Below are 16203 nucleotides of genomic sequence, written 5' to 3'. Positions count from 1 at the left end.
CTTTTTACTCAATATCATGACTAAGAAAACTTTTATATCTTGATATTTTTCAATTTTTCAACAATCAATAAAATTATACACTTGGTATTAAATATTTGATGTAATTTCTTTCTTATATGATTCAGAATGTACTCTGGTATCAGTTAATTTACTGTAAAAATTCAAAAGCAACAGATAAAAATATAAACCCTTTTTTATTATATTCATATTTTGCTTGATTTCATTTGTATCCAAAAAGCCTAAAAGAATGTTTGTGCATGCACAAAGAAATGAAAACTAAGAGACTGCTAAACATAAACTTTTTTTGTTTTTATAAATAGAATGGAATCAACAGAAAAATGCGAAGCTGTAATTGGTCATTTTAATGGAAAATTCATTAAGACACCCCCAGGAGTTTCTGGTATGTTGTCTGTCTAAAATTTTATCAGTAGTCTTTCTTGTAATAAGTGTATAACTTTAGTGCATGGTGCCTCTTACAGTAAGGACAAAAACTCTCATTTTGCTCTTTAAAATTTCTATGTTTATATCAACAAACAAGAATCAAAAATTCAGCTGTTGCTGGGCACCAGTTGTTAATTGAAATGACCCGGAGGTAAGGAACTGAGCTGTCTGACAGGTAAAGCATTACAGAATCCCATCCTCTGGTGCACCAGCCAGCTGTTCATCTTGAGGGAACTTCTCATTCTTAGGACATGTCCTTTGAGGACGTCCTATCCCGGCCGTGCCTGGGCTTTGACCCCCACAGCCTTCTGTCCATTCCACGATAGTCACTCCCCCTGTTGTTCCACCCTGTGTTGTACTCATAAAGAACACTACACTCAAGAGCTTTTCTTGCCAACATCCCATTCAGGCTCACTCATTCTCACTCCCAGTACACCTGATCTGGAATACAAAGACACCCTTCTGTTTTCACTGTTGGTATGTCTTTCTTTGACCCATTTCTCATCCCTACAAAATCTGGTTTCCACTTCTGAATGCTAAAACCATTCCTCTAGCGACTTCCTCAGATTTCTTGTACACCAACCCTTGATCACCTCTGCTTGGCAGAACCATGAACTGGCATTGATGCTACAATAATCCATTCTACTGATCCTGTTTCACCTGGGCAACTAAAGACTGACACCATGGCAAATTACATGTCTTCAGTTGGACCAGACCCTCAGTGCCGCAGGTCCCTGCTCAGCTTCCGCCCCCTCCCCCAGCAGTAGTTCTCCCTTTTCACCAACCTGCACAGTCCCCTAGCTAGCTCTAAGCAGGTGAATAGCATTGAGATCACCAGATTCCTACATCCTTCCAATATAGGGATCCACACTTACACCCTCTCTTTACCCTCTCCTTCCCCAGGGTCCCAAGGACCAATGTTCAGGGCTATCTGTGAGATCCTGTTCCGTCAGGGTCTAGCTCTCCTTCTCATTGCCTTTGGGTTCTATAATTTCCATCTCTGTCTTTTGCTTATATTTACTTTTTTTCCAACAAAAAATTTTATTTATAAATTAGCAGATCTTTGGCAAGACTAATTGGTGAGGAAGTGGAAGAAAATTCACAACCAATACCAGGAACAAAAAAATTGTGATCATAACTACAATAGACGTTTTTAACATCACAGAATTCAGTGAACATATGTGTGAACTACTTTGTGCCAAAAATTTTCTGGAAAAAGATATCCATTTGTGTTTGAAATCACTCGAGTCTGTGATCTTCAAACTAAAATTAAGCAGGGGCTCCCAAATCCTTCTCATATGAGCATTTTTGAAGTGTGGTCTTCACATCCTCACATCCTTTTCACACTTCAGCTCTCTCCAGTCTTCCCCCTAAACTTGTAATTGAAATTCTTCTTGATCATCTTATTGTTTTTGTTTGCTAGGACAACCATAACAAAACCACACAAATTGAGTGGCTTACACAACCGAAATTTAGTGTCTCAGAGTTCTGAAGACCAGAAGTTCAAGGTCAGGGCATGGCAGGATTGGTTCCTTCTGAGGCCTGTGGAGGAAGAATCCATTCCAAGCCTCTCTCCTTGGCTGAGAAATGGTGACTTCATAGCATTTTCTTCCCTCCAAGCGTGTCTGCCTCTGGATTCAAACTTCCCCTTCTTCCCAGAACACCAACCAGGTTGGATTAAGGCCCACCCTAACTAATGACCTCATTGTAACTTTGACAAGGAGTATGAAGAACTGTGGGGTTAGGACTCTAATGTCTTTCTTTTTTTCAGTGGGGTAGGAAGGACAACACAATTCAATCCCTAACACACACTTTGTGATTATCAAACCTGGGGACTTTCTTGGCTTCTTCTGTGCTGTATCTATCTGTTGCATGAACTCTGAAACGTGTCCTCCCTGGCATTTTGTTAACACTGATCTCCTTTTCTTCCCATTTGTACTCTTTCTCCTTTGTGGATTCTGTTTCTTTTATCTGCTCTTAATTGTCAGTGTTCCCTTGAATTTCATTTTTAGCTGACAATTCTGATAGATTATGTCCACTCTAAAGGTTTTCAGCCACTGTTTTATCTTAAGATGACTCTGAGATGCTCATCTCTTGTCATAGCTTTTCCCCTGAGAATCAGACCGCCGGGCCTCCGTCACCTTATGTTCCTCCTCTCCAAAACTAGACCAGTCCCCTCTCCCATCAAATCCTATTCCTCATCTCAGTTAGTGAAACCAGTATCCACCCAGACACCCAAACTGAAAATCCAGGACTGGATTTCCCCCCGTGTCATCTCTCACACACACATAATCATTCAAATCCTTACAGTTTTCTTACTGTTTCTAGAATCTATCTGCTCCCTCCATTCTGCCTATCACTGCCCAGTTTAATTCCTTACCATCTCACACCTGGGCCCTTTCAGCATTCTCCTGATTGCCTGTCCTGTCTCAGCTTACATCCCCCAAATATCTGCCTGACTGCAGCTGAAGAGACTTAGATAAAATATATGCATCTGTGTCACTTTTCTGCTAAAAATCATCTCCTCTCCCCCTCCCAGAAGAAAAGATCCAGGATTCCTAGAAAGACATTACAGGCCAGAGGTGACCAGAGCCCTTCTTCCTCCATTCCCTGTCTTCCTCTTTATCTTCCAACCGTGAACTAGTTGGTGCTAGTCCTGATGCCTCACACTGCATCATTTCTCTTTGCATTCTTTCTGTAGTTTTCAATGCCTCAGATCCCTTTGGTTTCCTTTGACCAGGGTGTCTGCCTCACCCTTCAAAACTGTTCACAGCCTGCCTTCTCTCGACAGGGGTCTCCTCTAACCTAGTTGGGTTAGATTCTGTCTGCAGAGCACCGTGAGGATGCTTATCTGTATGTTTGCATTTACCATGTTTACATGTGCCAATCCCACTCAGCTGAAAACTCCTAGAAGTGAAAAACTGTTGTCTCATTTTTTTTATGTTCATGCCCAGCATAGTCCTTGAGCTGTGCTATGCAACAACCAATGTTTGTTGGTTTTGAATAAATTCCACAGCCTTGTAACATCAAGACATCAAGTACTACCTCCATACAAGGTAGCATATGGGGGGAAAATTGAGATGCCTTTTGATGTTCAGCCAGGCTCTAGCAAGCTGCCTGACAACAGGAAGAATCTCAAAATTTAGAAACTACCATACCTTGCTTTGAAGGAGGAGCTACTAAAATTGTAAAAATGGTAATAAAAGAGAAACACTCTCCTACATCTTTTCTCCTCTGCAATTTTAATCATCTCATCTTTAGCTGGCATAACACATCTCAGAGTCTGGTCGTAGGCCTCTCAGCCAACAACCCCACTTTCCAGCCGTAATTACCTCAGGGTGTACCCTAGGGTAAAAGTTGGATCTCACCCTAGGGTAAGACAGAGGTCTGGAGAATGGGTCATTAACCTTGCTAGCCTGGCCACCTGCTGATCAGAGTTTCCAAAGGGGAGCAGCCATATCAATAAGATTTATCCTAATACTCATGTGGGGCCTAGGCACTTGAGTTCACCTGTGAACAAAGGAGGTGAGCAACTGTGGGGGAACCCATAAGAACAGAGCTCTCCATTTGACAAATCATGGCCTTCCTCCCAGGGTATCCAGCTACCTCGCCACTTTTTGTATGTAAAAATATGTAACCAGCACAGTGGTGCACGCCTGTAATCCCCATGGCTTGGGAGGCTAAGGCAAGAGGATTGTGAGTTCAAAGCCAGCCTCAGCAACAGTGAGGCAGTAAGCAACTCAGTGAGACCCTGTCTCTAAATAAAATACAAAATAGGACTGGGATGTGACTCAGTGGTTGAGTGCCCAAATTCAATCCCCAGTACCCAAAAAAAAAAAAAAAAAAAAGTAAAATTGAAGTAAGTAGATCCAGTGAGTTGAACCTAACAAAAAGATTGGTCAGGTCCCAATTCTAGAGAGCAAGCCCAGAGGCCCTGTAGAACATATGTCCTGGTTTTTCACACTGGACACAACCAAGAAGCCTTGAGGTATTTTGAAGTTATATGAATTCCGCCAGGAGTCGGAAGTGAGCAGTTTCTCCAGGACTGCATGTGTAACTAGTGTTCAGTATTTATACTCCTGTAGTTCGCAGGATCCATCTTTAGCTGAATGACCGATGATGACCATTAGGGATTCACTTTAATTTTCTGTATCCAGTTGAGTTTCATTGCATAGAGGAACCAATTTGTAAGTCTGTGCAATACCACAGGCTCCATTTGATCTTTTGGCACTAAAACCTGACAACTTGCTGCTTCTGTGGATATCTCTGAAGGTGAACTGCCTGCAGGCGCCAGGGTAGAGCATAAAATACAAGACCTGGAAGGATACTGTTCCCAGGAACTCAACCCGGTGAAAGAGCTTCCTTTTTGTTATTTAAGTTAGTTTTGTTTTCCCATTGGCAATGCTTGATTGAAAGTAAAGGAAAGAGAAAGGGATGTTTTTAACCTCCACCCAGAAGCAAGGGAGCCTTCTGTGTACACTGCCAGACCCTCCAGTTTAGCACCTGTGCCAACTGGCTTTTCTCTACTTCCCCTGAGTCATCGCCTGCATGCTGGGGACCTCCAAGCATTAGTCCCTTTGAAGAGTTGCTCATCCACTTACTTGTGAGCACTTCATTTTCTCAGTTCCTTCTTGCAGGCAGCAAGGAAAGTTCAAGAAGAAAAATTCTCCAGAACACATTTGTTTTGATGATAAATCAGTCTGGATAAAATCTTACAGTTTCTTGAGGGAAAGATGTCAGGCTGTCTTAGATAGAGGTTGGACAGGTTCCTTATTTTCTCCGAAGAACTCAATGGTATCTATTGACCGTTTTCTTTGAATGGGTTCACAGATTGTTGACCACACCCATTCAAGGAGGGAAGGAAAAAAACTTTGATTTCCAAACCACATGTCTGATGATAGAACCATCACAATTGTAGCAGATAGAGAGCAGTTTCTTCCAAGTTCTGCCAAGTGGCAAATAGGGCCCAAGAAATTCCATGTACATTGTATCACTGTACAGTTTTGTAGTCAAGCCCTTCTCTGTGTTCTGAATCAGTTCTTAATTTTGTGCCGTTTCTGAATGCTTAATGATCTGCCCTGTGTTTTAGTCTTGCTTTCTAACTAGGTTGCAAGTTGTTTGCTGGCAGGAGCTATGTTTTAGTTTTAATTTTGTGCATTACCTGTACCAACAGAAGTTACCATGTAGTTTCACAGAGCATTTTCATGTAGATCTCATCTCAATAATTGTGGCTATTTTGAGGAATACCTTGGATACCTTCTTGCACTTCAGTAAGGTTGAACTGTCTTTAGGGTGAATTTGAAATGTACATAGCAAGACTTGGAAGCACACTTTTTTGGAATTCACCTTTTCCCAAAAACAAGTCCCCAGTACCCACAAAGAATTTGAAATGGTTTTCAACTTCTCTAGACTCTTTTTTTTTTTTTTCTTTTCCTGTACACATACGAGAATTTTCTCTGAATGCTGGTCAGTTTATTAAATACTGCCTTTGCCTCTCTTATTACCTGAATGACTGCTCCATAGCATCAGTTTCTCCATGGACTGCATGTGAGTAGCATCAGCACAACCAGATGAAAAACAAAAATATTGGCAAGCAAGGGTAAATTGAATGAGCCTCCACTTGAATGTTTAAATAATGTAGGCTCATTACTAGGCAGACATAACATTTCGTAAATATAGTCAGAGGATGGTTTATTTAATGATGCATGTTGTTTAGCTGGCATAAGCAGAATTATCCGGGATGGTTCCTGTCAGAGTACTTGGATTCTCGCATGGTTGGCAGTTCGCCTATGACATTGGAGCCAAGTGTAGAAAAGAAACCCACTTTAGCCGAGATGAGAGTCACATCCCAACATGACTCTTGTCCTGCTGTGCTGGAGTCCCTGGAGAGCCTCTGCTGATCTTGATTCGCTGATGGAGACAATCAGTGCCCCCATTAGCACCCAGGTCAGAAACGTGCCCCTAAAAAAAAGGAAACTCATTTTAGACACAGTCCCAAAATCCCTTTCTGAAAATAAACAAACTGAACAGTGAACTCATCTTCACTGTGACACTCTTAAGGAAGTTTCTAGAAGACTAAGTGGAAGGAGGTCAGCTACACATATAAGTAGTCACTTCTTCTGTGTCATCCACTTTCCTGCCAACACACTCTTTCATATTCAGGTGACATGATTGGGTATCTTTGGCAGCTGTGCATACCCTACCATCCGGCCTGAGGCACGGGGCATAATGTAGAACCTATTTACACTTCTGTGAAAAATCTAAGGTTCCACATCACAATTTTTAATGCAGTCTGTTTTCTGAAAGGCTTTTTGAAAATTGGGTGCTTTCATGTCTGACATTACCTTATTTTAAAGAAGCTTTATCTTTTCTTACAGTGCATACTTCTCTAAATGTACATTATAGTTTGTTGAAGGATTGCTCATGAGATGTCTTCTTTTTCCTCACTCGGTCCCTCTTTGTTCCCTGAAATGTTGAAGCATTGTTCTTTCTTTTGATTTGCCTTGGTTTTGAGTCAGAGCTGATTTGCAGTAAGTCAACTTTGCTTGGAAAGTTCCCAGCCAGGGTGAAGCGAGCCATGGCTGCTTTCTCAGACAACCTAGGTACATTCCATGGAGATTTTCAATAGCTACCTAATACTTGCTCAATAAAAATTCCTTTGTGGGGAATTCGTATGTACCCATTTTCCACACAGGGACTGTTAGAGACAAGGCTGGGAATTTTAGTTACGCAGAACCAGTGTCCAAACTAGGAATCATGCCCCAGGCAGAAACAACATAGTCAGCATCATGATTCAGGTATTTGTTTTAAGAAGCACTTCTAGTACCTTCCTGGAAGAGAGACTAGTCTCTGGGAAGACCAGTGAGTGTGATGTTAGCTGGGACTCTCCTGGAGCTGAGAACAGCTCCATGGCTCCGCCTGACCCTCATGTCACCACCCCCACCTCCGCAAGACAGAGGCCCACGGTGTGTTCAGCACTGCAGGAGACCGTGTGACTGCCATCTCTGTGAACCTCTTCCTGACTCTGATGGAGTCAGGATAAGTCCATGTGCTGAGGGCAGAGTGTTTTCTAAGTGTCCCGTCACTGGATCTGCAAGGGATCCTTGGATTCTCGGTGTCATGCTGGTGTCACTCTGCTGCGTTGCTCAGATCTGGTCTGTATCTTGAAGGCGCTCCAGTGAAGTGCGGATGAGACTGCTGGCAGGCCATCCCAGTCTTCAGCCTGTCCTACGTCTGCTCTCCATGTTCCTCTGACTTTTCAGGTTGGGCATGTGCCCAGCAGAGCTTGAAGGACATTCTCGTCCACATTTCATAGCTCTCGGTGTAGTGATGGGGCATAGTCCCATGCCAAGAGATAGAACAGGTAATGTTTAGAGAAGAAATTACAATTTTAGGAAAAGGCCTAGAGATTTTTCAGAGGTTTCTTTTGTCCATTTGTTTCTTAATATATACCTTAAGCATTGTTACTCTGTAAAAACAGATAATTCCCGCAACTCTTGAGACAAAATATAGTCAGCCCTCCATATGATTCCATATGTATCAGTTTAGCCAACTATGGATTGAAAATATTCAGGAAAAAAAATGCTTTTGTACTGAACATATGTAGACTTTTTCCCATGTCATTATTCCCTAAACAATTCAGTGTACCAACGACTTAAATGATTTTTATATTGTCCATAACTGTTATAAGTCATCTACTGATGATTTAAAATAGAGCAGAGGATATGCAGTTTCACATAAGGGACTTGATCATCTGTGGTGCACCCTGGAACCAAGCCCTAGAAGATCCTGAGGGATGGCTGTACTTGAAGACATGTGTGTGCCCCTGGTACCTGTGGGACAATGTGATCATACCTCTGGGATCGTGATCTTGTTACATTTCCCTCCCTCGTCCCCTGTTACAAGAGAACAGGGAATAATGCGCACATGGGGAGATGTGCCCTTCAAGGGCTGCTCTTACAAGGAATCATTGCCACGAGAGCAAAAGTGCCAGCAGAGTGACCAGGGCTATCTAGCAGATCCCAACCTCAGCCACCTTCTATACCTCAGAGGAAGTCTAGTTTTTAATAGTGGTAAGGGTCCACAAGGAGAGATGTAGCGGCGTTTCACCCAGGGAACATGAGTGCCGTGCCAGCTTGTGAGGGGCTGCCCTTGGGAGCTGCTATCACCATGGACCACATGCAGCGCGCAGAGGCCACGTCCGAGTTCTGTCAGACTCTGCCAGTCAGGAACAATAAATAATGGAGGAATTTTATCCAAGCACAAGGATCTTGAGTGGAAGATGTGGATGTTACTATGAACCGGTTTTCTAAATGGTGTTTGCCAGTAATTTCATCTTTAACCGTATCTTGAACATTTCTTCATTCTAAGAGAAGCGAGCCCTAGCCAGACAGCTAAATCCCTCAGAATGAAATCCTGTGGAATGCGGGCCAGTTCCTAAAAACTTTTAAACTTTCTGAACCACAAGTCCCTCTCCTGACAATATATCTTAATAATTCAAAAGTGTTGGGAGAAGCCATCATTTAAAAATGTGAGCTCCCCCAGTTGACACAGTAATAATAACAATAGCTGAAAACTCAGCCATTCTAAGCATTTTTCAGGAGTGAAAATTGAACCTGGGGGTTTTCTACCACTAAGCTATACCTCCAACCCTTTATTTTTAATTTTCAGATAGAGTCTTCCTAATTTTCCCAGGCTGACCTCAAACTTGTGATCCTCCTGCCTGGCTTGTTCTGAGCACTTCTTATGTTAATAGTTTTAATCCTTTGAAGTAGGTACTGTTACCCACATTTTACAGATTTTGAAACCACAGACATTAAATAATTTGCAGTTACTAGCTAGTATATTTCAAACCCAGGAAGACTAGAAGCTAGTGCCCTAACCATCATGCAGTACAACCATCACTATTGTAGTTGACGCTGAGCTTAAAAAGATAAATAAGATGCAGAGATGTTCATAAAATGTTATAAAAATAAAGAAAGCTGAGTACAGTGATGCATGCCTGCAATCCCAGAGACTCGGGAGGCTGATGCAGGAGAATCACAGATTGAGGGTCAGCCTCAGCAACTTAGCCAGACCCTATCTCAAAGTAAAAAAAAAAAAAAAAAAAAACTGAGAATGTAGCCCAGTGGTAAAGTGCCCTGGGTTCAATTCCTAGTTAAGTAAACAAACAAGCATGACCCCTTTTCAAATAGAACACCATGTAATTGCTGTACACATGACTATATAACAAGGTAGTGAAAGGTCCACAGTATAAATTGTAGAAGAAAAGGACACATTTACCTATTGTAAATGTGAAAAATAAATGGAAAAGCAGTAAAGATAGACTATTAAAATACTTATGCGGGGCAATGGAGGATGTTGAGGTTTTGTTTTCTATTTCACATGATCTTACTATTGTCAAATTGTTCTTTTAGTGACCCTTCTTTGTTGGGTTGGGAAGTGAGGTAAAATAATCAGAATTGAACCCTGCAGAAATGAAACTAACATGAATAAATTGCAAATGTTACTCATCTCAAACTGAATGGTAGCCAGCAACACTGTGTAAGGCACAGGAAAGGAGGAGAGACCAAATTCCTCCTGGAAGAAGTGTTCCCAGAGAGAAAGTATAGTTGTGCCTGCTTGGGTAGGACAGAGGGGTTAAAACAGGAAATGGTGTTGTTCACATAAAGAGTAATATGTATTGGTTTCTTAGGTTGAAGTTTTTAAAAAGTAAAGGCCTGGATAGTTCCTTACATGTTGTTAGTTGAGGAGTTTTTAAAGTAACTAACGTTAACAGAAAGAAAGCTAATGATGGTTGCTGAGTGATCTGGTTTTCCAAAATTGTTGAAGAAGATTCGGTCAAGGGCAGTTTACATTTTGCAGAATGTTGATTGAGATAAAATACTGCATGACTAGAAAAATGGGACTTTGGAAGGAGAGGTCATTCCAGCTCTTAGTACTGTGATGTCTCATGGTGAAATGTACAAAGACCTCACTTAGGACAGTCTGAGGAAAGGTCCATTCCAACATCTGAGCCCAAGTCACTGTGGAGTCCAAGCTTCAGAGGACAGGTAAAGAAATACCAGGCAGAGACATGCAAGCAGTCATTATGGGCACCCCCACATGGCCCTTCTCTCTCAGGAGGGATTGTCAGTACCACAGAATCAGGCATTTGTAAAATATCATCCCACTCTTAAGCTCTGTTGAGGGCATACTGGAGAGTCCAGTAATGCCATGGTCTTAGGTGGCTCTTCAGAGGTGTCAGGATACTACCTATGATCAGTGTTTGCATCTGAGGTATTGCCTTGGGCTTCTAACAGGTATGCAAGGTCACGGACCCACCATGGTTGTCAGGCTTTGGGGTTCTAATGAGGAAGAAAATAACTTTTCTATCAGGTGATGAGGAAGAGAACCTGACCTGAGAGATTTCATGAGATATCTGAGGTACACCCTTATTAAGGAGAAATTCAGCCTAGAACACCTTGCATGTTTGGCAAAATAGTCAATTTTAGGTGTGTATATAATTTTTATTATTTTAATTTCTGGAATGTGTCTGAAATCACAAATCATGTTAGAACTCTTTGCAGTTATTGTTGTATACAATAAAGAGTTCCTAATATAGAAAAATGACCATGTAAGAGATTGCCACATGCTAATTTTGTGAAGGTAACATACCCAAACTTAGCTTTTGCTCATAGCCATATTACTAGCATTTATGACACTTCCTGTTCTCAGTATCTGCCTTCTAAAACACAACCCAAGAAGCCAGCTGAAGGATCCCTCTAGAATAAGCCATCCCACAGGGTCTCTCTCCTTCAGCCTTCACCTGCACATTAGGCTCCCAAAAGCAAACTAAGGAGCATCCCCTCATTTCAAAGAACCACAGGAGCGATTGGTTAAGGACCTCTCAATCTGTAACAAACTTGCACACATACTTTAAAAAAGTGTCTTCAAGACACAGATCTGGGTGTTTTGTTTTTCTGTGCAGAAATCTAAACCCTCTTACTCTTGCTTGGTATTATGGTGTCAGTTACAATAAATTAAGCCCTTTTGCCACCTATGACACCTGGATATTTCTTAATTCTTCACCTAGTTTGCTTTTCTGGAGCACACGGAGAAACATTAAATTCCAGGCATAGGCTTGCTCTCGTCACCCTCTCCAAGTCAGTGGAGCAGCAATTGTGAAAGAAAGACAGCCGCTGTCTTCACATCAGTACTTTGCTTCCACGTAACATTTCTGTTAAAGACAAATCTCTCTAAAACAGTACTCTGACCTGTAAATGACTAAGTGGGTTTTCCTAAGATTGGAATATTCTCGTCCCCATTAAACTGCACGCACCCTGGATGCGAGAACTCAGATCTGCCACTGTACCGCTGGCTCTTGTGTCGTCCCTGGCACATAGTAGAACATAAAAACTTCAACTGATAACTAGACAAAAGAGAATTTTGATAAAAGAAGAAGCTGTTAGAATTTTATATCGCTTTACATGCAATACTTGGGCACACCTACTCCACTGAAAGAAACAAGGAGCCAGCAATGTGTAAAAAATGGGTCATTTCTACTTGTTACATTCTTTAACATAAGAAATCTGCTTGACCTAAGATAAGAGATACCTACCAGTACACACTGTTTTAACTACTTACCTTTTTGCTTTTAGAGGGGAATAAAAACATATCTTAATGCAGCACAAAAATCAGGTGGTAAATATAATTCATTTTTGAAAGATTCAACTATATCTTGTTCCATGTGTTTCATTTTAAATGATTTATTCACAAACATGCCTTTACTACACATTCTAGAAAGCTTCATTGTCACCTGAGACCTGCCTTTCTCTGACAGGATAGAATCTAGGTGAAAGCACATTGGAAGCACATTACATCCAAATAGGGACACTGACTATTTAACAAGAGAGCTTCAAACATTCACCAGAGTCTTGCAACTGAACTGCCTTCATTCATACCTGCCTGCCAACACAGCCTGAGGGGAACTTCCAGAATGAGCAACCTGGTCACTTTCTTTCCCTGCAAAAAATTGTTCTAATGGAGGAAAACAGTTTGTATCACTCTCGCTAAGCGCAGGAATCTCTTTTTTTAAATTAGTTAAATTTCAGTCTCAGAGTTAGTTTTTATAAACCCTGTAGATAAAAGTGTCTCTCACAGTGAAGGCCCACCAAGTGCCAGCTCCACAGAGTTTATTATGCTCTCTTCCCTTGTAGGAGTATGTGGAAGCAAAGTCTTATAACCTTATATATCACTGGAGAAAACATTCTGAGGACCTTTCCAGATGTGCAGAAAGTGAGATCTTGCCTTTCTGCATCTGAGTTCTGTCCTTCATTGTCAAGCGAGGCCACCCACACACACAGCACCTTGCAGGCCTGCACCTGTTCATGCCCTCGCATTGACCCAGGAGCCTGATGAGAGTGTCATTGCTAGAATTTTAAGTAGCATTTGCCCACAAAGGCAAGTAACTTAAAGTAATTCTAGATATTATAAGTCCTTATTCACAGAAGAGTTTGTCCTTTATTCCCTCCTACTTGGATGCTTTCTCAGCTCTAGTTTCCACCTGCCCTTTAATGACCCTGTAGTAGAATTAAAAATATCATCATTGATTAGGAAACTTTCTTGCTTCATTGTATCTGTTCACTTTCTGTAATTGTTGCAGGTAGAAATTTCCAAAAATCAACACAGTTTTTTGAAAAGACAAGTAGTATAGTTCATCTGTATTCTGGGATTTGTCTGCAGTCTATCTTCTTTGATATCCATTTTGCCTTCTGTGGAAGTTCCATATTCAGGAAAGCCTGGGGTGGAGAGATTGGAGACAGAAGGTAAACAAAGGAACACATTGTAAAGTGGGAGGGTCAAGTCTCACAAGTCTCACTGAAATTCTCACCAGACACCTAACCTTTTTACTCTTCACTCCTCCTACCTGTATTAGTCCATTTTTCATTACTATAACAAAGTGCCTGAGGCTGGGTGACAATAAAGAAAAGAGGTTTATTTAGCTCATAGGTATGGGATTCAAAGGTACCATGCCAGTATCAACTTGCTTCTTGTGAGAACCACATGGTAGATGGTAGTACCATGTGAGAGTTATTGCAAGGCCAAGCCAGAAAGCAATCCAGGGTTTGGGCTCACTCTTATAAGAACATAGGATCCTGTAAGAACTACCTCCATTCCTTCTTAGGAATGACCTAAGGACCTCTCAGTGTGCTTCACCTAAACATTGCCACACTGGGGACCAAGTTTCCAACATGTGAACCATTAGGAGACAAATCATATCCAAACCAAAGCATGCCCAGAGTACAGTTGCCATTCAGAAATGACGCCCATTCCAACCCATTCTTCAGTAGTGGTTCAACCCAGGGAGGGAAAAAGTGTGCCAGCCAATAGCCTAGACAACTCACCGAGACAGAATTACAGTTTGGTGTTTTGTGTTCTTTTTTTTTTTTTTTTTTTCTTTTTTGGCAGAGAAATGTTGAAAGACACTATTGCTTCTACCCTGTCATTAGCGGGTGGGTAATAGTGATATAAAATAAGAGATGAATTAGGATAATAAGCAGCAAAGGAGAAAGGAGTATATTTTCCACAAGTAATATTTTTCTCTTCATGGTTATTTAACTTTGAAACAGAACTTGAAAGTAGTAATCATGGTTCTACAGTAGACAAAGGATGGAATGTGGGAACCAGACGGGAAGGTGTGAGCGCCTTTATTACATTAACTAGACGCATGCAGGAAAATGCACAACTTCCAGGAATGCACTGCTGTTTCCATCTCAGTAAAGCAAAGAAAGGGAAGTCACAGGTGGCCTATTGTGCCACCATGGTTTATTATTATGTCTCCTACTTCTAATGAATATGTCTCCTTTCAAGGAGTCTCTGCCTCTTTTCTGTGTTCATCACTTGGATTTCTCTTTGGCTCGTTTTGTGAGGTGGACACTTGGTAAAGCCACACCAAGTGGGATGATTCAGATACAGATGTCTTTAAATGGGACAGGCAGGTGTTGGTAGCTTTCCCACAGTGGCAGCCTTCACCGCTGTGTCCCAGGAACAAATGAGGTCTGTTTGTACCCATTCGTAGATTCAACCGCCAGGTAAGAAGAAATGAAAGTAGAAGTACCATTTGCGTAGGCACAGGGGATACAGTGATGACAAAACACACAGGAGGAAAAGCAGATACCAGTGAGCACACGAAACTATTAGAAATGCTGCAAATAAAAATCCGGAGTCCGTGATGCAAAGGGGACTTGTTTTCCACCGGGAGAAGTACAGATCCCTCTGAGGAATTTTAATGGGAAGCTACAGGCGCATTTTCAGCTGGAGGGGCACAGGATAGCCCAGTCCTGTTTTCATTTAAAGATTATTTGGGTGACTGTCTAAAGGCGGAATTGTAGAGAACCCAGAGTGCAGAGAAGTGCACAAAGCACCAGAGTCGAACGGGAAGATTCCTTTGCTTCTTCAAAGGTTTTCCTGATGCTCTGGTTTGGAACTAGTAACCTGTGTAATATTCTGTGCTGTGTTTTTTCACCAGTGACTAATTTTATAAGGGTCTGAACAAGCTTTTGCCTGAAAGTGTTCTATCGGTTCCCTGGTAGCTCCCACACAGCTCCTCCTGAAAAAGAAACCCCGTTTTGTTTGTCATCTGTCACACACACAATTGCCATTTCAAAATATTTTTCCTGCTCACTCAGCTCCTACAGAACCTTTGTTGTGCAAATTTGCGGATGGAGGACAGAAGAAGAGACAGAACCCAAACAAATACATCCCTAATGGAAGACCATGGCACAGAGAAGGAGAGGTGAGACTTGTAAGTCCTTTCTTGAAACTTCAGTGTGGGTGTGCAGTCGTGGCAGCTCTGAAAGGTCCCACAGGCGTCTCTCCTCAGCTGCCCTGCTTCTCAGGAGGTGCCTGGATCACACCTGCCTGCCAGCATCTTCCCATTCAAGTGGCGCTCAGACTGAAACACCTCTCGATGTGTGTGGGCGCTCACCAAGTGGCAGTTCTCCAGATAGATGGTGGAAACAGCTATGTTTACCAGCAAGCTAAATTGCTGTGAAACTGCTTGAGTTATTTGAAGGTTTTTTTTTAAGTCACGGTTTAGGTATAACCATGTAGAAACATATAACATTCACAAAGTAAATAACATGAAAATAAATGTATTTGTCGTCGAGGAGTTTTTTTTGGGGGGTGGTTGTATATTTAATCTTATTCTTTTGAATAGGTTTTTTTTTTTTTTAAACCTTCAATTTCTTAATGAATTATTGGGCCTCCACTTCTCTAGATTTATTTTCAGTGAATTGTCATATAATCTTTTAAAATAGCATTCAGGTCCCAGAATGTCTGGAGAAAATGCTCTAGAATCTGGACCATCCAGCAATAATCACTAGCCACATGTGGCCATCTGTATACTTGAAATGTAGCTGTTTTGCTAGAGAGATTGAATTTTCTGTTTAATTTTAAATAGCTGCATGTGGCTAATGGCTACCATAAGGGACAGCACAGGTCTAGAGCTTAAGTCTCTTACTAAGCTTATAATTATGCTTGGCTAACAGAAACCCCCAGTTTATCAATTGCTGCGGTAACTGTCTTATGTTGCAATGTCTAAGAAACGGGGTTATCAAATCATGCATTTCCAACTGAACATTTGTGTCCTTCTCTTTCCCGTAGGCTGGCATGACACTCACTTACGACCCGACCACAGCTGCTATACAGAATGGGTATGTTGTTAAGATAAATGCATCTTGGCTTGAGGGAAATTAAAGGTGGAAAATATCATTTTTCCGT

The 16203-nt window shown here is 41.5% G+C and overlaps 1 protein-coding gene and 1 non-coding gene across 7 annotated transcripts in view; both read left to right on the top strand.

Annotated features, from left to right (window-relative positions):
• Rbms1 (RNA binding motif single stranded interacting protein 1) overlaps positions 1–16203 on the top strand; it is a 205625-nt gene that overhangs the window by 179352 nt on the left and 10070 nt on the right. For 4 of the 6 annotated variants that reach the window (XM_047544419.1, XM_047544422.1, XM_047544424.1 and 1 more), the window contains exons 6-8: positions 321–400; positions 15111–15226; positions 16087–16136. In XM_047544419.1, the coding sequence (XP_047400375.1) occupies positions 321–400; positions 15111–15226; positions 16087–16136 (246 nt within the window). The remainder of the gene's footprint in view (positions 1–320; positions 401–15110; positions 15227–16086; positions 16137–16203) is intronic. The other 2 variants (XM_047544421.1, XM_047544423.1) reach the window with 1 other exon arrangement.
• On the top strand, positions 6270–6400 carry LOC124981541 (small nucleolar RNA SNORA3/SNORA45 family). The gene has a single exon (XR_007108051.1). It is a non-coding gene; the product is annotated as a small nucleolar RNA SNORA3/SNORA45 family (small nucleolar RNA).

The sequence above is a fragment of the Sciurus carolinensis genome, chromosome 3 (assembly GCF_902686445.1).
Source record: "Sciurus carolinensis chromosome 3, mSciCar1.2, whole genome shotgun sequence".
In the NCBI taxonomy this organism is placed as follows: Eukaryota; Metazoa; Chordata; class Mammalia; order Rodentia; family Sciuridae; genus Sciurus; species Sciurus carolinensis.
The sequence above is the reverse complement of the archived record's forward strand: the minus strand, read 5'-3'. Positions and strand labels throughout refer to the sequence as shown.